This window comes from Pituophis catenifer, unplaced genomic scaffold (genome assembly GCF_029215685.1).
Source record: "Pituophis catenifer annectens isolate HBS135680 unplaced genomic scaffold, rPitCat1.0.hap2 SCAF_6, whole genome shotgun sequence".
NCBI classification, from domain to species: Eukaryota; Metazoa; Chordata; class Lepidosauria; order Squamata; family Colubridae; genus Pituophis; species Pituophis catenifer.
This window is the reverse complement of record NW_027256886.1, coordinates 96,359,982-96,384,494: the sequence shown is the minus strand read 5'-3', so window position 1 is coordinate 96,384,494 and position 24,513 is coordinate 96,359,982. Positions and strand designations below refer to the sequence as shown.

The 24,513-nt window shown below is 47.0% G+C and overlaps 1 protein-coding gene across 1 annotated transcript in view; it reads left to right on the top strand.

The window, feature by feature from the left end:
• Positions 1-24,513, top strand: part of EIF3F (eukaryotic translation initiation factor 3 subunit F) — a 46,088-nt gene that overhangs the window by 1,504 nt on the left and 20,071 nt on the right. The window contains exons 2-3 of the mRNA XM_070945115.1: positions 688-758; positions 15,152-15,231. Of these exons, the coding sequence (XP_070801216.1) occupies positions 688-758; positions 15,152-15,231 (151 nt within the window). The remainder of the gene's footprint in view (positions 1-687; positions 759-15,151; positions 15,232-24,513) is intronic.

Here is a 24,513-nt window from a genome sequence, read left to right as displayed (position 1 = left end):
GGTTATTTATCTTATGGCACATTCATATCACATTTCGATAAAAAGAGATAAAAATACAAAATATAAAATATAAAATGTGAGCATTGGGTTAAGTTGATGCTTTCTACTTTTTTTCCTATATAAAATGCTAGATCTGAATTTCATTGTTCCATTCATTTTTCAGTCAGTGTAGAGTTAAAGCTAGCCCTGATATGCATTAGTTTCCTGAATAGGAACAAAATGTTAAATTTGAAGAAGTAAAATGAAACCAAGATGCTTCTTTGATTTGCAGCCATGCTCTCTTGCATGTTTATTTACATGCACATTTCTTAGCTACAGCATCTAAAAGTTCATAAGTATATTAAAGAGCTTTCGTAGAAGATAGTTCAGTTGCAGAATATAGTTGCTGAAATGCATTCTTTTTGTATCTTGCTGAGAGCAAACAGCCTCGCTTTCATTCTTCTCAGACTTCACCCCATAGGCTTAACACATACTTGTATACCAAGATTGTTATAATATCACTATAAAATCATTCTCTTCTCTCGTAAGGGGGTTGAACTTGAAGGGGTTCAAGTTGTACTGTATTGTACTTCTCAGCATATATAAATCTAATTTTATCTTCAGTTATAAGTTCTTCCTTGGATGTTTCTAGGTCTTTGCTTGGGAATAATTTTTCTTAGGAAAATGTTTTTTTCTTTAACCTTGTAGGCACAGTTGACAAACATTCTGTAGAGGTCACCAACTGCTTCTCAGTACCTCATAATGAATCAGAAGATGAGGTGAGTGTGTGTTATTTTGATCATGATGTTAGTTTTGCCAGTAGCTTAAATGCATGTAAGAAGATTCTTTTAGGAAGGTAGCAAAATCAGAGAATTGGTTTAAGGATTCTGTAATTCTTTGAGTTACATTTCAGAAACCTAAAATCAGGCCTTTCTCCCCTTTCGAACTGGTACACTATCACAATTAACAGTTTTCTTGGTATTATTGCTGGAAGGGGATATCCTAAATTGTAATGCAAATGCTTAGGTGTGATGCACTTTTAACAGAATAATTTTTTAATTTCAAATTCAACTACAGGGACAATAAAAACAAAAATTACAAACAAGGCAAAAAAAAGAAAAAATAAAGAAGTGTACACAACGTATAACATTAAACCTACAACACTGGCTGAGTGTTGAAAAATATATCTCAAATAATTCTAGTATATTCCTCCTTGCACAGTGGGCCTACAAATAATTATGATTTTCATCCATGCAGGCTATATTTGGTATGTATTTTATACCACAGTTTCTTAAAAATATCTCAAATATAGAAATCTAATATCTATTAATCAACTCAACAATTAACTACTAATTATTTAAAAAAATTAACTGGTATCTACCCAAAATAAGCTAATCTTCAAAGCTAATCTTAACAATCCATTATTGTATTTAACTCACATAAATTCCACAAAAGGCTTCCAATTGCCAATTGCCTGAAGTATTATCTTTAAGGTTAGTTTCACCATCTCTGCCAATACATTCAGTTTCACAATTAATTCTTCAACTACAGGTATTCCTTTTTCTTTCCAATACTTGGCATCAACAATCCTTGCAGCTGTGACCACATATACCTTGTTTCCCTGAAAATAAGACCCAGTCTTATATTTTTTTTTGTTACCAAAAAAGGCACCATGTCTTATTTTTGGGGGGGAGGGAATGCCTTCCACTGACACACCTCACTTGCGCGTGTTACCCCTGGCCTCCTTTTCATTGTCAGAGGCCTTCAGGAACTTCTTCTGTGGCTGGCGAGGCTTTCCTGAAGGCCTCTGCAGCCGATAACAGAGCTCCGATCCTGAGCTCTGTTATCGGCTGCAGAGGTCTTCAGGAAAGCCTTGCCTGCTGCAGAAGAAGTGGACTGGCAAGGCAGATGCTGGCTGCAACTGTCCGAAGGTAAGTATTGGGACAACACCACCACCGCCTCCCCATTTTAGCTTAATTTTTACTCGTGCTCCTCACCCCACCTGTGTACCCCAGAGTGGGAGGGGGTCTTAATTAGGGCTTATTTTTGGGGTAGGGCTTATGTTGGGTGCACGTGTAAAAATTAACTTAGGGTTTATTTTTGGGATAGGTCTTTTTTTCAGGGAAACACGGTAGAAGTAGAGTTCCAAATTGTTTTTCCATTGATTTATCCGTAATACCTAGAATAAAGGCTTCAGGTTTAATTAGTGTTATTATTTTAAATATTTGCTGCATAAGCATTGTTATATTTACTCAATATGATTTAGCATGTTTACAAGACCACATGTGATAGAATATTCTTGGAATTTGATTACATTTCCAACAATTATTAGAAGTTCCTTTATATATTCTTGACAATCTATCTGGAATCAAATACCATCAGTACATCATTTTGCAAAAGTTTTCTTTCAAACTGTAATTAAAAGCAAATCATTATTCCACACATTTTTCAATTGATCTAGCATGACCAAAGTTTTTCGCCCATTTTACCTTACACTCCTTAACATGTTCTTCCAAATTTATCCTAGGTAACATTTTATAGACTTTGAAAATCAAATGGTCAACCCCAAAACATAAACTCAATTCCACATCTGATTTGTCTCCAGCAAAAACAAAGCTTTTTAATCAAGTTTAAATCTTTCAAATCTTTTATAATAATGAATAATTAAATCAATCACAATTAAATCCATTGCTTACTAGTTGTTGCTTCACTTTTAACTTAGGATCCTCTTCCCATATCAATAGATCACAATATGTCTTCTATTTTGATTCAATTAACATCTCTTTCCTGTGTAGTGCTTCATGTGGTGATAGCCACAATGGTACCTTAGTAGCCAGTCTTCTTTTATATTTCAACCATGTATGGTCAGTCGACTGCCTAATGGAATGATTCTTAAAACCAGGATTAACCTTTCATTTATTGTACAATAAATACACATGGCACCCAGATCTCAAATCAAAACCTTCGTGATCTAACAATCTTGAATTCTTTAATATTGTCCAATTTTCAGCCATCCCAAACAACAGGCATCATAATACAATCTTATATCTGGCAACCCAAGGCCTCCCCTTTCTTCGCATCTTATAAAAGATTGTATTTAATTCTTGGTTTTTTATTTACCATATTAATTTAAAAATCTCCTCCTGCCATTGTTTTAAGGAGAGGTCTTTGATCAAAATTGGTATAGTCTGATACTTCCAAAGGTGCTTTTTAAAGAGGCAACTGGATTTTCTGTTTTTTCTTTGAAGACATTTTGCTTCTCATCCAAGAAGCTTCTTCAGCTCTGACTGGATGGTGGGGAATGGAAGGATTTATACTTCTTGCAGACAGCTGGTCATTTGCATTCTTTTAGCTAGTCATTAAGGTCACCTGGAGGTTTATCTGTGTCATCAGGGTCATCTGACTGGTGCAAATTGGTGTGGAGCCTTCTTGGAACTGTTGAAATGATTGTGTTGTAGACTGGACATACAGTAGATGATGTCGTATCCCTCTCCCTCTGTTGAGAGAAGGCTGTTCAATTTTGACATAGATGGCCTCTTTAACCCCTCTTTCAAACCAGTGATCCTCTCTGTCCAAAATATAGACTTTGTTGTCTTCAAGAGTGGCCTGTGTCTTTTAAATGCAGATGGACTGCTGAATCTAGTCCTGATGTGTTTGTTCTCCTATGTTGTGCCATGCGTTTATAAAGTGGTTGTTTTGTTTCCCCAATGTACAGATCTGCACATGGCTCACTGCATTATACTGCATATACCACGTTGCTCAGTTTTCCAAAGCGCTGCTCCGACATTCCATGTATGGGTTAATCTCTCATCTATTTGCTCAAGACTGAGTATAATTTTTTTTCCCATTACCATGCCTCCTACTTCCTGTGGTCTTCAGTCTTTTCACTTAGTCTATTAATCAAGACTTGAGTTTCAGTTCTCTGGCAAATAGATGCCAGGTTAACTTATTTTTCTTGTTTTTAAAATTTTTCCTTTGGTTTTTTTGGTTGTTTATTTGGAACTTCTTTGTTGTAGTTACTTTAAGATTTTTTCTGGAATTGTTACATGGAGCCTGGAGCTGCGCATTTAAACTAGTTAGGAGAATTTGATCTCCTTTGCTGCTGGTGGTGGGTTAGACGTCTCTGGGAAATCCAGATCGTCTTCCCCCACCCTGATTGTTTATTTTTTTGAGGAAGCAGCAGTCCGGTGTGTGTCCCATTTGGGCGCCTCCGAGGTTTGTGTTGCCGCTGGTGTGTGTGTGAGGTGACTGCAAGTTAACAGAGTCCTTACTACAATCGCAGCTCCAGCATGTGTTGAGCGGCTGTGGAGTCACTGACCGGGACTCCAGTGCAAACTCCGTCGACCAGGCGTGTGAGAGGCTTTGTTTTTGCCTCTGCACCTATTTGGAGACTGAATGCAGCAGCGGCTCTTCAAAGAGGCAGTTTGTTAGCGGCCGCCATTTGTTGGAAGCGCGAAGGGGTTTTGCGCCAAAGAACAGCTGTTTCTAATTGCACAGGTGCAGGGGGCTTCTTCCTGCCTGCACTTGCCATTTTATAGTTTAATTTGGGCGTTGTCGGAGCGGAGAGAGCCAGGAAGCTCATTTCTTCAATTGCAAGCCTGGCTTAGCTCCTAGAATTGCGAAGCAGTGTTTAGAGTCCCTTGGCTCTGTGCTGAATTGCCTGGTCATTCTTCTGCAGATAAGGATCTTGCACTCTGCATCCAGTGCTGAGAGCAGCTTCTGGAAGGACAGGTTTGCCTGGGAGCAACGTATTCCTTATTTGCTGTGTTTCTGAAGCCCAGTCATCCTTTGAACTGGTATTTTCTGTGTGGTAATTGGGAATTTCCCTTACCTTAATTTTTCTGCATACAGTCATATTCCTGAAAGGAATTAATTTCTGGACTTATTGGAAACAATCTGTTTATCATATCTGCCTCTGATGTATCTTCTGACTTAGAACCTACTGTTAGCCCTCCAAGGCTCCATAGGGTCACAAGGGCTGGTTCTAAACATACTTCTAAATCTACCAGAAGTAAGTCAGCCAAAGCTAGACCTTCATCAGGAGGATCTGCAAGACAGACTGCAGGGACAGACAAAGATGCGGGCAGGCGCCACAAGGCCTTAGAGCCGTGATGGCAAACCTATGGCACACATGCCACAGGTGGCATGCGGAGCCATATCTGTGGGCACGCGAGCGTTGCCCTAGCTCAGCTCCAGCGCATATGCGTGCGCCAGCCAGCTGATTTTCTTGCCTTCTAGGCCCACCGGAAGTTGGGAAACGGCCATTTCCGACCTCCGGAGAGTCTCCAAGAGGGTGGGGGAGGCCGTTTTCGCCCTCCCCAGGCTCCAAGAAAGCCTCTGGAGCCTGGGAAGTGTGAAAAACGGGGCTACTGGGCCCACTGGTAACCTTTTTGTCATTGTGTGCCAAAGGTGGGGGGAGCACATGGGGGGTCGTGCACGCATGCGCATAGGGGCATTGAATTATGGGTGTGGGCACGCACGCTTTTGGCATGCGACGGCAAAAAGGTTAGCCATCACTGCCTTAGAGAAACAGTTTGATAAGGCACAGCACACTGCCTTGGTTGCAGAACATCTGCGTGCTTCCGTATCTGCTGCCATATCAGCTGCTTCAGCGGTGTTACTTCCATCACAACCTGTGGCTGCCGCTGCAAGCCAAAGTTGGGCTACATCTGAGCCTGGAATGTCTTCCCAGCCATTGCCTGAAGTTGTGCAAGTTGTTCCTGGGGCAGGCCAGAGCACACCACAGGTGGGGACTAATGGTCAGTTGGCACCTGGCTGTCAGGTTCCTGAGGCCACATTTACTCTGGCTGCAGCAGGGTTGCGTGCAGAAGAACAGTCTTCGTCTGTTCAACCTTTGGATATCCAGGCTTTGATTTCTGATACCCTGTCCAAAATGCTGGCAGCGGGTATTCAGTACGCCGGTCAGGTGTCTTTGCTGCCAATCAGACCTATTCAGCAGATTCAGCCTGTTGTGACTGGCAGACAGACTTCCCCTTCAGAACACGAATCTTCTAGTGGTGAAGTTTCTTTGCAAGAGTCTGGAAGAGATGGAATTTTCAGAGGATGAAGGGCTGAGACCTGGTAGGCCAGCCTTTCATGATCTGTTCCGCCCATCGCTCTTTAAGTCCTTACTCCATAAGGATAAAGTGGCTACCAATATGGGACTACTTGAGGAACCTCAGGATCAAAGTCTGGAGGTTGCCTCGCCTAATGATGATTTGTTCCTTATTCCTAAGAAGGAACAGGATTTCATTCCTTACCTGAAACTCTTTTCTGTGGTGGTTCAGCAGCCTTGGATGCCTGCCGTCTGTGGATGTACCGATTGCTGCACTGACCTCCTCTGCTCTGCTTTCAAGCGATATGCTAGAAGATCTTAAGCCTGAGGATCGTAAAGCAGAATTGACTTTCCGTAAGTCTCATGAAGCTGCTGCTTGGGCCATTAAGGCTGGTACATCAGCTTCATTTTTTAACTGAACTTCCTTGGTTTGGCTTTGTCAATTGCATGAACATCTGCCTCAGGATGACATTGGTCTGCACCAAAGGTCAATAAACTAATTGCAGCAACAGATTCTGCAGATGCACCTTTAGATGCAGTGAAATTTGCTTCTAGAACCTTGGCATCCAAAGTTACATAACGCCAGCTATTATGGCTGCGCAGTTGGAAGACTGACTTGAAGTCAAAGTGGAAGTTGGCTTCAGCGCCTTACAAAGGTTCAGCGCTTTTTGGAGAGGCCTTGGAACCGGTTCTGATAGAAGATAAGGACAAACGGAAGTTTTTACCTTCCTCATACAAGTGATCTGAGCACAGATTCACACCTTATTCGCAATGGTAGCCATTTCATCAGGAGCCGGGGACCAGTGGGTCCTATATCCAGCGATCCTATCAGCAAGGATATGACAGGCCCTTTGACAGGCAGTCTTTCTGGGATCAGAGCAGACTCCAAGCTCCACAAAAGAAGCCCTTTCGAGGCGGCAGGTCATGGCCTTTTCGTTGTGGCAAGTGACGCCATGTCACCTCTTCTCATTGGCAGACGTCCACAATATTTCCACGAGCTGTGGGCGTCCACCACGACAGATGTGTGGATTCTTCAGACGGTGAAGTATGGTCTCACCTTGGAATTCCTATCCAGCCCCCCCAGCCGCTACCTGCAGTGTCCGGTTCTGTACCAACACGACAAGAAACAGCTCATGGAGGCTGAGATCCAACATTTGCTGGACATCAGGGCCATAGAGCTGGTACCAAAGGGTCAAGAAGGGACAGGTTTTTATTCCATCCTTGTCCTGGTACCCAGAAGTTTGGGGTGTTGGAGGGGAATCTTGAATCTCAAGCACCTCAATCAATTCATTGTATACAGGAGGTTCAAAATGCAATCCTTGAAACCTATTCTGGGTTGCATAAGGGAAGGAGACCTGTTACAGTCGGTGGACCTCAAAGAAGCCTACCTATACGTCCCGATTCATCAGGCACATTGCAAGTTCCTCCACTTTGCATACGCTAATCAACATTTCCAGTATCAGTCCATGCCATTCGGTCTGTTGTCGGCTCTGCGAACGTTCACCAAGTTGTTGGCAGCAGTGGCGGCATCTGTCCAGGTGATTCCAACACACATCTTGTGATACCTGGACGACATTTTAATCCTGTCGTCTTCACTATCGCAGGCAGCAAAGGACAGCACGACAGTGGTTCGCATTCTGAAACTACATGGGTTTACCATCAATTGGCCAAAGAGCCACTTGCAGTTTACCACCCACATTCTACACTTGGGAGCAGTGATAGACTCGCTCAGAGGCCAAGTCTTCCTGTCTCCTGACCGTTCCTGCAGCATCAAGGAGTTGGTGTTACAAGTGGTCTCCAGCAGGTCCATTTCTCTCCTCCTGCTGTCCCAACTGCTCGGAAAGATGATTTCCTGTATAGCCATTGTGCCCTGGACTCGCCATCACGCTCATCCATGTCAATGGTTTCTATTACCTTTCCAAAAGGCGGGGCACAGCAATTTGAAGGCCAAGGTGAAGGTAACATCTCGAGTCCGGAGTTCATTTCAGTGGTGGACTTCGGTGGCCCTGCTTCAGGGGTGTATGTTCCAGGAACCCAACCAGGTCGTTCTGACGATGGATGCAAGTCTTCAAGGTTGGGGCCTCACCTTCTGTCACAGGTAGCTTAGGGACACTGGTCTCACTGGAACGTACGAACAGTATCAATTGATTGGAATTGAGAGCAGTGTGACTAGCCCTCTGTCACTTTCAGACCAAGGTGACAGGTCAGCATGTGTTAGTGTTGACGGACAATATGGCCACAAAGGCACATATCAATCGAGAAGGGGGCACTTGGTTCAGGGCTCTGATGGCCGAAGCGGAGAAACTGATGCGTTGGGCAGAGAAGCATACGCTATCAGTCAAAGCAGCACACATCTCCGGAGCATCCAATGTCAAAGCGGACTGGCTGAACAGAGAGCGCCTGGACTTGCTGAACAGAGAGCGAATGGCAGTTACATCCTCTGTTGTTCCAGGAGTTGTCTCACAGGTTCGGAGTTCCCATTCTCGACCTCTTCGCCAGTCCGAAGAATGCACAGGTACCGAGGTACTTCTCCAGGTTTCAGGTTCCAGGAGCGGAGAATTACAATGCTCTTCGGTGCCACTGGCCGCGGGGACTGCTCTATGCGTTCTCGCCCATTCCATTCATTCCAAGAGTGCTTCGCAAGCTGTTGACAGAACAAGCGGAACTTCTTCTGGTCGCTCCTCATTGGCCTTGCCGGTCTTAGTTCGCAGACCTAATCAGTCTCTCTGTTTCTCCTCCATGGAGGATTCCACGAGACAGGATTTTGCTCAGCCAAGGGGCCGTCCTCCATCTGGAACCCCAATGGCTCCATTTAACCATTTGGCACTTTTATTTTTTATTTTATTTTTTATTTTGATTTATATGCCGCCCTTCTCTGGAGACTCAGGGCGGCTTACAAGGCGTTAAGCAATAGCCTTCATACTTTTGTATATTTTATACAAAGTCAGCTTATTGCCCCCACAAACTGGGTCCTCATTTTACCTACCTTAGAAAGGATGGAAGGCTGAGTCAACCTTGAGCCTGGTGAGAATTGAACTCGCAGTAATTGCAAGCAGCTGGAAGCTAAATACTATCTTTAACAGTAGCTTTAGTCTGCATTAGTCTGCTGTGTCACTCAGGCTCCTTGAAAGGGTCCTTTTGAGCAAGGCCAACCTTTCCGACAAGGTTATACACACGATGCACGCTTCCTGGTGAGCCTTTTGTCGGTGATGTGCGAAGGTACATGTAGACCCTATGTTGGCTTTGGTTCCGGAGGTTTTGGAGTTTTTACAAGTGGGACTAGACAATGGTTTGGCGCCGGCCACCTTATGTTGACAGGTGGCCATCTTATCAACAATACTTACCTATGATTCCCATCGGTCCCTTTCTCAACATCCGAGGGTTCGTTGTTTTCTCCAAGGAGCTGCCAATCCCAGCTCTCCTGTGGTGCATCGTTACTCTACGTGAGATTTGTCTCTGGTGCTTCAAGCCCTCACATCTTCTCCGGTTGAGCCATTGGGTTCCATCAGTTTACGTTTTCTGACTCTCAAGGTTGCCTTTCTTCTAGCAATCACATCAGCTAGAAGAATCTCAGAACTGGCGGCCTTATTGATCTGGAAGGACCTCTGTATTTTCCGTACTAACAAAGTGGTTTTACGAATGGACCCGGCCTTTCTGCCTAAGGTAAATTCTTGGTTTCACCGAGTGCAGGAGCTTATTTTTCCTGATTTCTGTCCAGATCCACAACATCCTATGGAAGTCAGATGGCACACGTTAGATGTTCGCAGGACTCCCCGCAGGTATATAATAACGGCTTCCTTTCGTCGGACTGAAGCATTGTTTGTATCCTTTCATCCTTCATCTATGGGTCGAAACGTTTCTTTTGCTACGGTGGGCTGAAAGCCTGTATCACGAAAGCATATGAACTCAAGGCCAAACCCTTACCTGGATATATTTTGGCCCATTCTACTCGCAGCGTGGCTACCATGGCTGCTTGGGCCACTCAAGCGTCTATTTCAGACATTTGTAGAATGGCCACATGGTCGTCCTTGTCATTGTTTGTCAGACATTACAAATTGGACACTTTTGCCTCTGCGGAAGCATCGTTTGGGAGGAGAGTTTTGCAAAGTGTCATTTCCACCCAGGACCAGGGGATCAGTCAGCCCCCAGCCCAGTCCGTAAGCTTGGGTATGTCCCATACATGGAATGTCGGAGCAGCACTTTGGAAAACGGACATTGGCTTACCTGAATGTCTATTTTCAAAGTACTGCGAAGACATTACAACCTGCCCTGTAGGCTGCCTAATCCTGGCAGGGATGGGTGTTCTTTCTTTTGTTTCCTTATGATATAAGTTCTTGGATGACTACGTCTTCATGAAAAGACTGAAGACCACAGGAAGTAGGAGGCATGGTCATGGAAAAAAATTAAACTCAGTCTTGAGCAAATAGATGAAAGATTAACCCATATGTGAAATGTCTTCGCAGCGCTTCAAAAATGGATATTCAGGTAAGCCAATGTCCTTTTCTGTCTGGGTGTTTTATCCTTGGTGTAGACAAGCTTCTGCCTTAGTGTATTCTTGGGTTTGAAGTGTGCACATATATTACGTTGGCTGAAGAGCCTCCTGAGCTTTTCTGATATGCCTGCAACCTATGGAATGACAAAGTTGCTTCATTTATTGTTCTCGTCATTGTCTGTTACAGAAAAGCTCTTGTATAGTCTTTTTTGAGATTTGATGACAGCCCACTTGGAATAGCCACACGTTCTAAGGGCTTCCTTGATGTGTTTTAGTTCTTTTTCTTTCCCATCTTTGCTGGTAGGCAGGCCTTCAGCTTGATTATTAAGGTTCTGAGATGACTCCCATTTTGTGTTGCAGTGGGTGTTGGGAATCAAAATGTAAATATTGATCTGTGTGAGAGGGTTTTCTGTAAACTTCAATGTGAAGGCTTCTGTCTTCCTTAATGTGTATTGCACAGTCCAGGAAGGCTAGACTATTTTCCTTAACACTTTCCCATGTGAATTTGATGTATCTGTCCACAGAGTTGATACGTTTGGTAAATGCTTCCAATTCCTGTGTTTTGTCCTTCAATTGTCTTTTAGGTGGAAAACCATATTAGTCTTCATGTACTGTATATAATCCCATAAGACTTTTTAAAAGTCTTTCAGCTAAAATGGATGTAAAAAGTTTATAATCATTATTAAGAGGGGAAATTGTCTATAATTTTTCATTGAAGTTAAATCCTGCCCTTCCTTAGGTATCAAAGCAATGAAAGCATCTTTCCATGAATCAGGTTTAGGGTTAACTTGCAGAATAGAATTCATTAAATCCTTCAATGGCAATAATAATTGAACCTCAAAAGTCTTATAAAATCTACTCAGTAAACCATCTGGTCTTGGTTTAATAGATAGAATTTGATCAAAGATTTATAGATAACTAATGATGGAACATATGACAGTCTAAAATAGCTTTATTTTTGTTGTTGTATTAATAATACTTCTTACTGAAAGCTGCTCAAAGTTCCTATTTCTAATAATGCCATTGAAGTTGGGCCTGTTTTTCTCATCTAGTCTTTCAGTATTTTTGTCCTTTTCCATTTCTTTTTGTTATCACTATTTGAAGTTCTAATAATTTCTGTTGCCTTTTTCCTTGTATCACTATTACGTACTTTGCTACATCCCTATTTCTATCAAGCTGTTAGACCTCTTTTATTACTTTTGCTCAAATAGGGATAAGGATAAGGATGGGATACGATAGGATATGATAGGATAACAGAGTTGGAAAGCACCTTGGAGGTCTTCTAATCCAACCCCCTGCTCAGGCAGGAAACCCTATATCATTTCAGACAAATGGTTGTCCAATCTCTCCTTAAAAACTTCCAGTGTTGGAGCATTCACAACTTCTGGAGGCAAATTGTTCCAATGATTAATTGTTCTAAGTGTCAGGAAATTTCTTCTTAGTTTTAATTTGCTTCTCTCCTTCATTAGTTTCCATCTATTGCTTCTTGTCCTGCCCTCAGATCCTTTGAAAGAAGAGCTTGACTCCCTCTTCTTTATGGCAGCCCCTGAGATATTGGAATACTGCTATCATGTCACCCCTTGTTCTTCTTTTCATTAAACAAGACATACCCAATTTCAGCAACTGTTCTTTATATGTTTTAGCCTCCAGTCCCCTAATCATTTATGTTGCTCTTCTCTGCACTCTTTCTAGAGTCTCAACATCTTTTTTACATCGTGGAGACCAAAACTGGATGCAGTATTCCAAGTGTGAGCTCTTGGGGCACTGGGACCCCGCAGCCCAGCCCAGCCCCGCTTCCCTGAGGGGGTGTCCAGCTGCACTTACTTTGAGGCTGCTGTGAGGTTGGGTGAGGCGTCATGTGGCGAGGTGAGGCAGGCAGGGCCCTTGAGGCTGCTGCAGGGCAAGGCCAGATGAGATGAGGCAAGGCAAGGCAAGGCCAAGCGGGATGAGGTGAGGCCAGGCGTGGCAAGGTCAAGGAGCTGCAGCTACTGTCGAGCCCCCATGCACTCACTGTTTTCTGGGCGTGGGTTGAGGCAGCAGGCACCGGCCCCTCAGCATTTCCAGTGATGCTGTCTAACCACATTTTTCTTTCTTATCAAGTAGTAGATTTCTCAAATGCCTTTGAAGTCCAAATAAATTATATCCACAGCATTCTTCTGGTCCACTAATTTTGTCACTTTGTCAAAGATTTGTCTGGCACGATCTTGTTTTTGATAAATCCACGTTGGCTTTTGGTTATAACTTACTTTCTTAATTAATTAATTAATTAATTAATTAATTAATTAATTCAATTTATATGCCGCCCTTCTCCGGAGACTCAGGGCGGCTTACAATGCGTTAAGCAATAGTCTTCATACTTTTGTATATACCTGCTTAGTAGGGCTTTCGCCCCCCCCCCAGCGGTGTTCTTTTTTATACAAAGTCAGCTTATTGCCCCCACAATCCGGGTCCTCATTTTATCTACCTCGAAAGGATGGAAAGCTAAGTCAACCTTGAGCCTGGTGAGATTTGAACTTACAGTAATTGCAGGCAGCTGGTGCTACTTAACAACACTTTAGTCTGCTGCGCCACCAAGGCTCTTTTTCTTCTAGGTGTTCGCTGATTCGTTACTTGATTATATTTTCCTGAATCTTCCCAGGTAGTGAGGTCCAGCTGATAGGTCTGTAGGTTCCTGGATCTATTTTTTTTCTTTTTTTGAAATGGGAACTACATCAGCTCTTTTCCAATCCTCTGATACTTCCCTAGTGTTCCAGGATCTTTGAAAGATATAATTCAGCGGTTCTGAGATCACGTTTGTCAGTTCCTTCAGAACCTTGGAGTGTATTCCTACAAATTCATTCCATTAAACATGTGAATTTGTCACATGAGCTCGAGATCTTGTGATATCATTGTATTTTATCACTAATTTATCAGCTTGCTTGATATTATAGATTATTAAAGTATTTATCAAATAGAAATGATACATCAAGCTTTGCATTTATTACACTTCTATACTGCCCTTCTCCCAAAGGACTCAGGGCGGTGTACAGCCATCTTAAAACACATATACACTTACAAAATTTAAAAACAATTTAAAAACAAATATATAAATTTGGCCCACAAAATTAAAAGCTAACAGACACCCAATTTAAAATTCCTATTAGGCCAGTCTGGCTTGTTGGAATAAAAGAGTCTTCAGGGCGCAGTGAAAGGTACGCAGGTTGGGGATCATACGAACCTCTAAGGGCAGCTCATTCCAAAGGGCTGGTGCCCCCACAGAGAAGGCTCTCCCACTGGGTGTCGCCAGTCGACATTGTTTGGCCAATGGCACCCTGAGGAGCCCCTCTGTGGGAGCGTATTGGCCGGTGGGAGGCTATCGGTGGCAGAAGGCGATCTCGTATATACCCCGGTCCTAAGCCATGGAGCGCTTTAAAGGTGGTAACCAACACCTTGAATCGCACCCGGAAGACCACCGGGAGCCAGTGCAGTTCGCGCAGGAGAGGTATTACGTGGGTGCGCCGTGTCGCCCCCATAATCACCCGCGCGGCCGCATTCTGGACCAGTTGGAGCCTCCGAGTGCTCTTCAAGGGGAGCCCCATGTAGAGAGCGTTACAGTAGTTCAGACAGGACGTGACGAGGGCATGAGTGACCGTGCGCAGGGCATCCCGGTCCAGAAAGGGACGCAACTGGTGTATCAGGCGAACCTGATAAAAAGCTCCCCTTTTTTGCTACCGGTACAGTGAACTAGCCTCAATCTCCACTACTGGTCCTCCCGAACCTGTCTGAACCGATAGCATTTCATCCCTGCACCACACCCATATTCATGTGCTCAGAATTTGGCTGTTTGGCAACTGCTTGCATTTATGACCAATTGCAGTACCCTGCGATCATGTGATCACAATTTGTGACTGTTTTGCCAGTTTCAGCAAAAATCTCAGAATGGAAGAATTTAATGGATTTGCTTAATGACCGTAAATTGTCATAATATTGGTCTGCTTTGACTGAATGATTGCAATGACTTATGATGGAAATTCTGGTCCCAGTTGTGGTTATACTATAAGTCAAGGACTACCTGTACATATCATGATTTCCATATATGCTATATCTTATATATTCATTTTGTGAGTTTGCTTCTTCCGCTGAACACGGAGCTACAGGGAAGTAGTTACTATACTTACGTTAAAAATAATAATATGGGGGGTGGGTGGGTTGGAGTGAATGGCAGGCATTAGGTTTACTCTTAACCAGTTTTCCCATTTAATCAAATGAAATGAATAGCAGTTACTTGTTTATTGATATAATCGACCCTTGGAGGTACTTTTCTTTACCATCAAACTTTGTTCAAAATGTACAAAAAATGAATGTTTTTTTATTATATATTGATGAAGCCACATAAGTATCTTTTATAAAGGAATTCAGGGAGACAAACTTTGATTTTTTTTGCATTAGAGATAAGTTATCAATCAAAGACAAGTGCTTTCCACACACTGAGAATAAAGTCACACTGGTGAGTTTATTCTCAGGTTAACAAGTTTATTTTATTTTATTTATTCAATTCAAGTTTAGATAAGAGGCTTGGAAAGGTCCTCTGGCTATCAGTAAATTAATGTCATTATTGCAGAATCTTGAATTTTGTTAACTTTCAGGTTGCAGTGGACATGGAATTTGCCAAGAATATGTATGAATTGCACAAGAAAGTGTCTCCTAGTGAAATTATTCTGGGATGGTAAGTCTTCACTCTACCGAAAATTGTCTATCCAGCTTCTCAAAAGAGAGGACTATCTTTAATTAATAGAGTGCCATAAAATAACAACAGTTCTTTAAACAATTACGTCACCTGTCAACTGTGGTTTTGAGAACAATACTCCATTGTTATAGAATTTTGGGAAAAAGTTTGACTCTAATAGGATAAACTTTGACTCTATTTCCCCCCCCCCCCCTTTCATTCAGGGATGTATTGTTTGCTTGCTTGCTTCTTAAAGTTGATGATAGGTTTTCAGTATTCACTGAACCTTTGTGGCATATTGCTTTGATCATGTTTCTGTTGTTGTCATAGATCCAATTTAATCCTTGGAGTATCCGTGGATAAAACTGTATAATCACACAAGATTCTAATTGATCTAAAATAGTGTCAAAAGCTGTTTGAGATGATAGATTCTCAGAATCTGTAAGAGAATCTCAGCAGATAGCATGGACTTGTGCATTTTCTTTTTTCCTGTGCGCTGCTCCCACTATCCATGCATGGGTTAATCCTTCAGTGCTTGGCAAACAACTGAGTGAAAACAAAAGACTTTTCCTCCCCTTTCCGGCTCCCAAGCCACGCCTCTGGTCCCATGATCCCCCAGTCTTCACTCAGTTGCTGGCAAACACTGTAGTGATTTTTGGAGCTCCACAGGTTTCTTAAAGGTACAGTAGTCTGTGGGGTTTTCCTCCTTTTTTTCTTTATTACTCTTCCAATTTCTTTCTTCCCTTTCCTTAGGGCGATTAGGCTTTTTTGTTAATTTTGAATAGATTCCCTTTCGCGGTTTACTTTGCTCTCGGAGTGAATAGCAATCACCAGCTGGAAGGGGGGGAGCAGAGCATCGCGCCCACGCCGCTCGCTTGGCCACCTCCTGAATTTTAAACCGGCATATCTTCCCGCGGCGCTGCTGCAGCGATCGAGCTGCGCCCCTCCAGCTGGCCGGCGGGCTTTGAGCAACCCGCCTATTTCAAACTGCTCGGCTCGCCTAAACAACACCCCCCCCCCCAGGAGCGATTTCGCCTCACCGGCTTCGGGGCATCAGCGCAAGGCGCAGCGGAGCGCCAGAGAGCTTGGCAGCCCCCCCCCCCCTGTGCTAGGAAGGGCAAATTCCAGGAACGAGCTCCCACCAAGGCAGTCGCGCGGCGTTTGGTCGGACCCTCGGGCCGCCATTGTTGCCTGAGTCGGGCACAGGCCTCCTCACGTGCCAGCGCCATATTGGGGGACCTTCGGGCCGCCAGATTGGCCAGACTCATCAGCCTACGCCCCCATCGGCCATCGGGGCGGGCGCAGACTCCGCCCCACGCCCGCAGGGGGCAATCAATCCACCTCGCCCCCACCTTCTGAGGAGTGGTTCTGGCCTAGCTCGAGGCTCTTTTTGAAGAGATTACCCCTCGGCTTGTGGAGCTACAGGGCAAGGGGCCTGCCCGAAGAACCTAGCGGCTGCAGTTATGTCTCGCTCCCCTCCATCCTCAGATATGGAGCTAGAGCTCACCCCCCCCCGCGCAAGGAGTCAAAAGGGGGGGAAAATAAATCAAAGAAGAGGCATGAGAGCTCTGCCAGCAGGGCGGCTTCAGAGGGCTCCCTACCATTCCAGAATAGAGACGCCCTAAGGAGATACAATGCTCTGGAATGACAGTGGGAGAAGGCGCACAAGGCAGCCTCAGAGTCCTCATCCAGAGAGCCTGCGCCTTTGGAGGCCACTCACGCCCCTCCGAGAGAGGCAGAGCCAGGAGTTGCAAGTGTGTCAGACATTGCAGTGACCCCAAGAACTCCTGATTTCCCCAGGGCGGGCCTCATCACACCCCGCTTCGAGGCAGGCTCAGGGGCCGGACCAGAGACTCCAAGGGGCCCCTCACCAGCTCATCATATATCGGGCCATTGAAGCAAGTTCAACGCCATCAAGGGCAGACCCTCGGCTTCAGGGGGGGCCAGGAATAGCAGCCCCAATGGACTTTCAGGCCATGTTCTCGGCTGCACTGTCGTCATTCTTCTCTGCAACCCTGCAGCAGGCAACTCAGACACCTGGACAGGCCGCACCTGCCCAGGCACGGCAACACCAGCTCCAGTCCCATCCTCTCCCAGTACAGGGCCAAGAATCCTCGTCTGAGGAATCAGACCAAGCGGAGGAGGCCCCTGAGGAGATGGAGTTATCAGAGGATGAGGGCCTAGCACCGGACACACCGGCATTCACAGGCCTCTTTCGCCCGGCCCTATTCAAGTCCCTACTCCACAAGGCTAGACTTACAACGAACCTGGGAGTGCCAGGGGACGTCACAGCCGCTACCCCCTCAACGGTGGGCCCTCACGACGCGCTCTTCAAATCCTCAAAACCGCAAAAGGACTACATTCCTTGCCCTCAGCTGTTTGCGGATGTGATCCAGAATCCCTGGGGCCAGCCGGCCTCGCTGGCAACACCTAGCAACCTAGATAAAAAAACTCTACTGCTCAGCCCCAGAGTTAGAGGACCTTCTGGCGCTCCCTTCAGTAGACCAGCCCGTGGCAGCGTTAGCCTCCAGCTCGCTGATCTCCACTGACCCTCTGGACACGCTTAAGGCGGAGGAGAAGAGAATGGAGTGGGCCTTCCGCAAAGCACATCAGGCTGCAGGCTGGGCGATCAGATCGGCAACGGCAACTTCCTTCTTCAACAGAGCGTCACTCATTTGGCTCCGGCATCTACAGGACAGGCTTCCCCCTGAGGACACCAGACTGCATCAAGATCTAAATAAGATAATAGCTGCTACAGAATACACAGCCGACGGTTCTTTGAACGCAGCCAAATTTGCCTCAAGAGCTCTGGCTTCAACCCTGACAGCTAGGAGGCTCTTCTGGCTCCGGCCCTGGAAGGCCGACTTCAAAGCCAAGTGGAAGTTGGCAGCCGCGCCATACAAGGCACCAGAGCTGTTCGGAGCCGCGCTGGAGCCCATGCTGATTGAGGGGAAGGACAAGAGGAAGATCCTCCCCTCAACATATCGGCGCCAGGAACGCAGATACACACCTTACCCGCTCCAGTAGCCCTTTCGTGCCGGCGCCAGACCCAGGGGGTCCTCCTCTCATCGCTCCCAATACCAGGGGGGAGACAGATTTCACGACAGGCAGCAGTTCCGAGACCGAGGACGACAACAGCAGCCTAAGCGCAACTTCCGTGGAGCCGGCCCTAAGCCCGCCAGAAGGGGAAAATGACTCCAGGCCCACGGGACCCATAGGGGGAAGGCTCACCCTCTTCCATCTACAATGGGCCAGCTCGACTTCGGACTCTTGGGTAAGGCGTACGATCTCTTCAGGATTATCCATCGAATTTTCCGGTCAGCCGCCCCACCGGTTCGTCCGTTGCCCAACCCCTCGATCCTCGGAGCTTCAGGACCTAATGTCACAGGAGATTGCCCACCTCCTGGAGGTCGAAGCCATAGAGCCGGTCCCGCACAGCCAGTGGGGCTCAGGTTTCTACTCAACCCTCTTCTTGGTACCCAAGAACTCCGGGGGCTGGAGGGCTATACTCAATCTAAAGCGTCTGAACCTGTCCGTTCAATACCGCAGGTTCAAAATGCACTCCCTCAAGTCCATCATAGCGGGGGTGAGACAGGGCGACTTCCTTCAGTTGGTCAACCTCCGGGAGGCTTATCTGCACGTGCCCATTCACCCGCATCACCGTCGGTACCTGAGGTTTGAGTATGCGGGCCGGCATTACCAATACCGTGCGATGCCATTTGGACTCTCGTCGGCCCCCTGCACCTTTACCAAACTGGTAGCGGTGGTGGCGGCCAGGCTTCACCTAGGGGCGGTGATAGATTCGTCCAGCGGCCAAGTATTCTTATCACCGGACAGAGTCCAGAGCATCCGAACTCTGATCCTGCAGATCCTGACGAGGAGGAGAGTTGCCCTGATCCACCTCTCAAGCCTCCTCGGGAAGATGGTATCCTGCTTTGGCATCGTACCGTGGGCACGCAGACATTCGAGACCCCTGCAGTGGTTCCTCCTTCCCTTCCAGCGAACGGGAAGGGCCAACTCCCAAAAGAAAGTTCGCCTCACTCTCCAGGTCCACCGGTCCCTCAGGTGGTGGACATCGCCAGCACTCCTCAAGGGGTCCAGCTTCCTAGAGCCGGACCGTTTGATACTCACCACCGACGCCAGCCTTTGGGGGTGGGGAGCCCATCTCCACAACCTAGTCACGCAAGGACAGTGGTCGCTTCAAGAACGGCAATGCAGCATCAATCTCGTAGAGCTTCGGGCGATCAGACTGGCACTGCGCAACTTCCAGCCGACAGTGCAGGGGCATCACATCTTAATCCTGACCGACAACATCTCGGCCAAGGCGCACGTCAACAGGGAGGGGGGCACAAGGTCCCGTGCCCTGATGCGGGAGGCCGCGGAGTTGTTCAGCTGGGCAGAGAGACACCTTCTCTCTATCAGAGCAGACCACATTTCGGGGGCAACCAATGTGAGGGCGGACTGGCTCAGCCGCGAAACAATAGATCAAGCGGAATGGCAGCTCCACCCTCAGCTGTTTCGAGAACTCGCTTCGCGCTTCGGAAACCCGGTGGTAGACCTCTTCGCAACCCCGGCCAACGCTCAACTCCCCCGCTTCATATCTCGCTACCCGACACCGCAAGCGGAGGACCATGATGCGCTGCGCTGCAGGTGGCCTGAGGGTCTCCTGTACGCAGTCCCGCAGCTCCCGCGTCTCATCCGAAAGCTACTGGCAGAAAAAGCAGACCTACTCCTGGTAGCCCCGAACAGGCCCCGGAGACCATGGTTCGCCGACCTGGTGGCACTGTCCGTGGAACAGCCATGGGTGATCCCACCACAGCAGCTCGTTCTGTGCCAAGGAGCAGTCACGCATCCAGAGCCCCAGTGGCTGCAATTAGCCGTTTGGCATTTGAACGGGTCATCCTGAAGAAGGATAACCTGCCAGACGAGGTAGTTGCCACTATCCAGGCGGCTAGGCGTCCGTCTACGACCCGCATCTACGAGTCATCATGGCAGGGGTTCTGTCGCTGGAGCGCCCACCAGCATATCGACCCCACATCAGCTACTATTCGGGACATTCTGCGGTTCCTACAAGCTGGCCTAGACAAAGGCCTGGCCCCGGCAACCCTACAAAGACAGACAGCGGCGTTGTCAACAGTCATCGCATGCGCTCCGTACCAATCCCTCGCGCACCACCCATGCATCAAGGAGTTTCTGCATGGGGCCACCAACCTGCGACCCCCCACAGTACACCGTTACCCTTCATGGGATCTACCTCTTGATTTACGGGCGCTGACCAGGCCCCCATTCGAGCCCCCAAACTCGAGCTCTCTTAAGTACCTATCATTTAAGGTGACCTTCCTGCTGGCGATCACCTCGGCGAGGAGAGTCTCAGAGCTAGCGGCCCTTTCAGTCCGCAAAGATTTGTGTATTTTCCACGACTCCACCGTGACACTACGCCTGGATCCTGCCTTTATCCCGAAGGTCAACTCGTGGTTCCACCGAGCCCAGGAGCTCATTCTGCCAGATTTCTGCCCCTCACCTCATGACCCCAGAGAAAAGAGGTGGCACACTCTAGACGTTTGACGCGCCATTCGCACTTACATCCGACGGACCGCTCCCTTCCGCCGTACTGAGGGTCTCCTGGTCTCCTTCAACCCGAAGTCCAGGGGTCAGAAGATATCAGCAGCTACGGTCAGCAGATGGATCAAGGCCTGCATCGCCCTGGCATATGACCTGAACTCCAAACCGGGCCCCGGCAGAATTCTACCGCACTCGACTCGCAGCGCGGCCACCACGGCGGCCTGGGCCACCCAAGCCTCGGTCGTGGACATCTGCAGAGCTGCGACGTGGTCGTCCCTCACACCGTTCATCCGCCACTACAAGATCGATGCGTTCAACTCGGCTGAGGCATCGTTTGGCCGCAGAGTACTGCAGAAAGTGTTGATGGAGGAGGACTCTGGAGGCAGTCAGCTTCCCACCCAGGGAGTTTAAGCTTGGGTATATCCCATGCATGGATAGTGGGAGCAGCGCACAGGAAAATGGACGTTGTCTTACCTGAACGTCCCTTTTCTGGGCGCTGCGTACACTATCCATATCCCGCCCGTCAGGGCTGCCTGCCCCCTGTTTATGACTGAGACTAGTTTCCTTTTCCATTACGTTAATTTGAGTTAATAAAGTTGAGTTTATAAGTTACTCATAGTGTGGATTCTTGTCTGCTGCGCCTTCGTTCAGACTGGGGGATCATGGGACCAGAGGCGTGGCTTGGGAGCCGGAAAGGGGAGGAAAAGTCTTTTGTTTTCACTCAGTTGTTTGCCAAGCACTGAAGGATTAACCCATGCATGGATAGTGTACGCAGCGCCCAGAAAAGGGACGTTCAGGTAAGACAACGTCCATTCTATTATATTTGTAACATTGCAAATTTGAAGGTATTGTTTTAAATATCATTTTAGCTGCCATCCACTTTCTTTCTTTCTTTTTGTTTCAGACATAAACATTCTGATGTGCAATATAACCTTTATTTAATATATTTATATGGCAGCTCAACTCAACACATATAATATTAAAATTCCACAATGTAAAAATCCCTTAACATCCTCCCATACTGTTGTGACCTAGGCCCATGTAGTTATTATCAGACACAATCAGACCTAAACAAACATATTTTATTAGAACAGCTGAGAATTACTTCATTCTCTGCTTAGTCCAAATTAATTTTCCATTGCGCTGCTCCTCCAATGCATGGATGGGTAGTATCTCCTAGTTGCTGGGCAGAACTGAGTGCAGATCACTTCCCAATTGGTTGACCACGCCCACACCGTCCAATCATCCTCAGACTTTCTCACTCAGTTGCTGTGAGAACTGTGGAAATTGAGTGCTCTCTTAATATTTGGATCCTTCCCTTGCTTTATTATTTTATTTTATTATTTTTGTGATTCTATCTTGTATATTTTTGTCTGCTGTTACAAGGACGGGTTTGGGGCTCCAAACCGTCCCGTTTAGCTCCCTGACCATCGGAGCAGCAGAGCACCGGATTCCGACCCGGCTAGGCGGGTCCGAGTTGCCTATTGCTGCTAACGACGTGATCGTTTAACTGGGGGCAATTTGAACTGAGGCCCCTTGGTTCCCCATTTAAGCGGCGCCGGAGTGCTTGCCTTATCTGGGGGCGGCCTCCGTGACTTGCGCTCGTCAGCTGAGAGGCGCGGCGTGCATTTCCGCGTCTATTTCATCGAGCGCCGACGATTGAGGTGATTTCGCAATTTTAAACAGCAAGGAACCGCCAAACGCTCTTGCTGGCTCTATTCAATTAGCCGACCACCGTTCATCGCCGAAACAGCGGAGCGGCGCCTCGAGAGGTACTGTCGGACTGACGGCCGCCATTTTGTCTTCAGCCCTTGTCGGCGTGGCGGCCGCCATTTTGTGTGGTGCGTATGACAACCGGCTTGCCTGAGGGGTCAGAGTGGCGGCGTTTGTCTCCTGGCCTTTGAGATATTTCTGCCCTTGAGCTATTTAAATCACAGGACTTCAATTAATCCTCACTGAGCGCTTCCTCCTAGCCTACAATAAAATTGCTCGGCACTATTCCCTGGAGCCCTCAGTTATAGGGAGTGAGCTCTGCACCTTCAGGGCCGAATTTCTCCCTTCCCGCCTTTGACTACACTGAAAGTGTTTGGCACACTGAAGTTATAGGGAGTGAGCTCTGCACCTTCAGGGCCGAATTTCTCACTTCCCGCCTTTGACTACACTGAAAGTGTTTGGCACACTGAAGCTTGTGTTCTCTGGAGCTCTCACTCATAGAGGTTGAGCTCAGCAACTTCTGAGCCGGCTTTATCCCTATTTTTCTCAATCCTCACTGTGGGTGACAGTCAAACAGTAAACCTCGGTGTGGTCAATTCCATTTGGCTGCCCTTGCTTGTCCCAATTACCAGAATGGCGGATTTAATGTTGTCATCTGATTCGGAGGGCGCTAGCAGTTATCCTCCTCCTGAACGCAAGTCAAGATCTAAAAAGGCTAAATCTAAATCACACAAGGCCCAGCCTTCTTCTAAGGCGGCTACTTCTAACAAGGCGGAGCAGAGGAGGCACCAAGCCCTAGAAAGACAATTTGAACGGGCTCAGCAACAGCAGGCTTTGTTGGCAGATCAGCCCTTCTCTTCTGATGAACGACCTGGTACTTCCAGGGACATTCAGCCAGGGCCCTCCTCCAATTTACATCGATCCAGGGGCGTGTCTATGTCATTACCTGATGTCTCTATTCCATCAAGATCTGATAATGTTGTAAGCCGGAAACATATCCCAGAAGCTACCTTTACTCCTACCGCGGCGGGGCTCCGCCCGGAGGTATCTGCCAATCCTGCGAGTCTTCAATCTCTTCTATCTGACGCTTTGGCAAAAATTCTGGCGGCGGGTATCCAGCAGGAGAAACCAGATTTCGTTTTTCAAGTCGTACCCCTACAGGTTCCAGTTCAGGCCACAACACAAGTGGCACCTTCCACCAGATACCACACAGCAGACTCTTCTTCCGAGGAAGCAGAAGAAGGAGAAATTTGCCCGGAGGATATCGAATTCTCAGATGACGAAGATCTTCCACCCGAGAAACCGGCATTCAAAAACTTGTTTCGGCCTTCTCTTTTCAAATCCTTGCTTCATAAGGCCAAGAGGGCCACCAAATTTGGCTTAGCTGAGGTGGGAGCCGACAGGGGGGACCAGTCTTCGGCTCCTATTGACTCTCTTTTCCAAGTATCTGAGCGAGATCGAGATGTGATTCCTTGTCCTCCACTGTTTTCCAACGTCATAAAATCAGCTTTTGGCCAGCCAGGTTCTTTGACATCCCCGAGTGGCCTAGACAAGCGTCTATACGCTGCTGACAAGGAGTTGGATGACATCCTTGCTATGCCTTCTGTGGACCCTCCGGTCGCTTCCTTGTCCTCTTCTGCCCTGATGACTTCAGATGTGGTTGATGGCCTCAAAGCTGAGGACCGTAAAATGGAACTGGGCTTCCGTAAAGCGCACCAAGCGGTGGCTTGGGCTATTAAGGCAGCCACAGCTACATCATTTTTCAACAGGGCTTCCCTGATCTGGCTCCGCCAGCTTCAAGAGAGGTTACCACCCTCCGATACTAGACTTCATCAGGATATTAATAAATTGGTGGCCGCAACGGAGTATTCGGCAGATGCCTCACTGACAGCGGCCAAGTTTGCTTCACGCGCTATTGCAGCTACGGTGACCAATAGACGGCTTTTCTGGCTTCGCAGCTGGAGAGCAGATAACAAGGCGAAGTGGAAGTTAGCAGCAGCTCCGTTC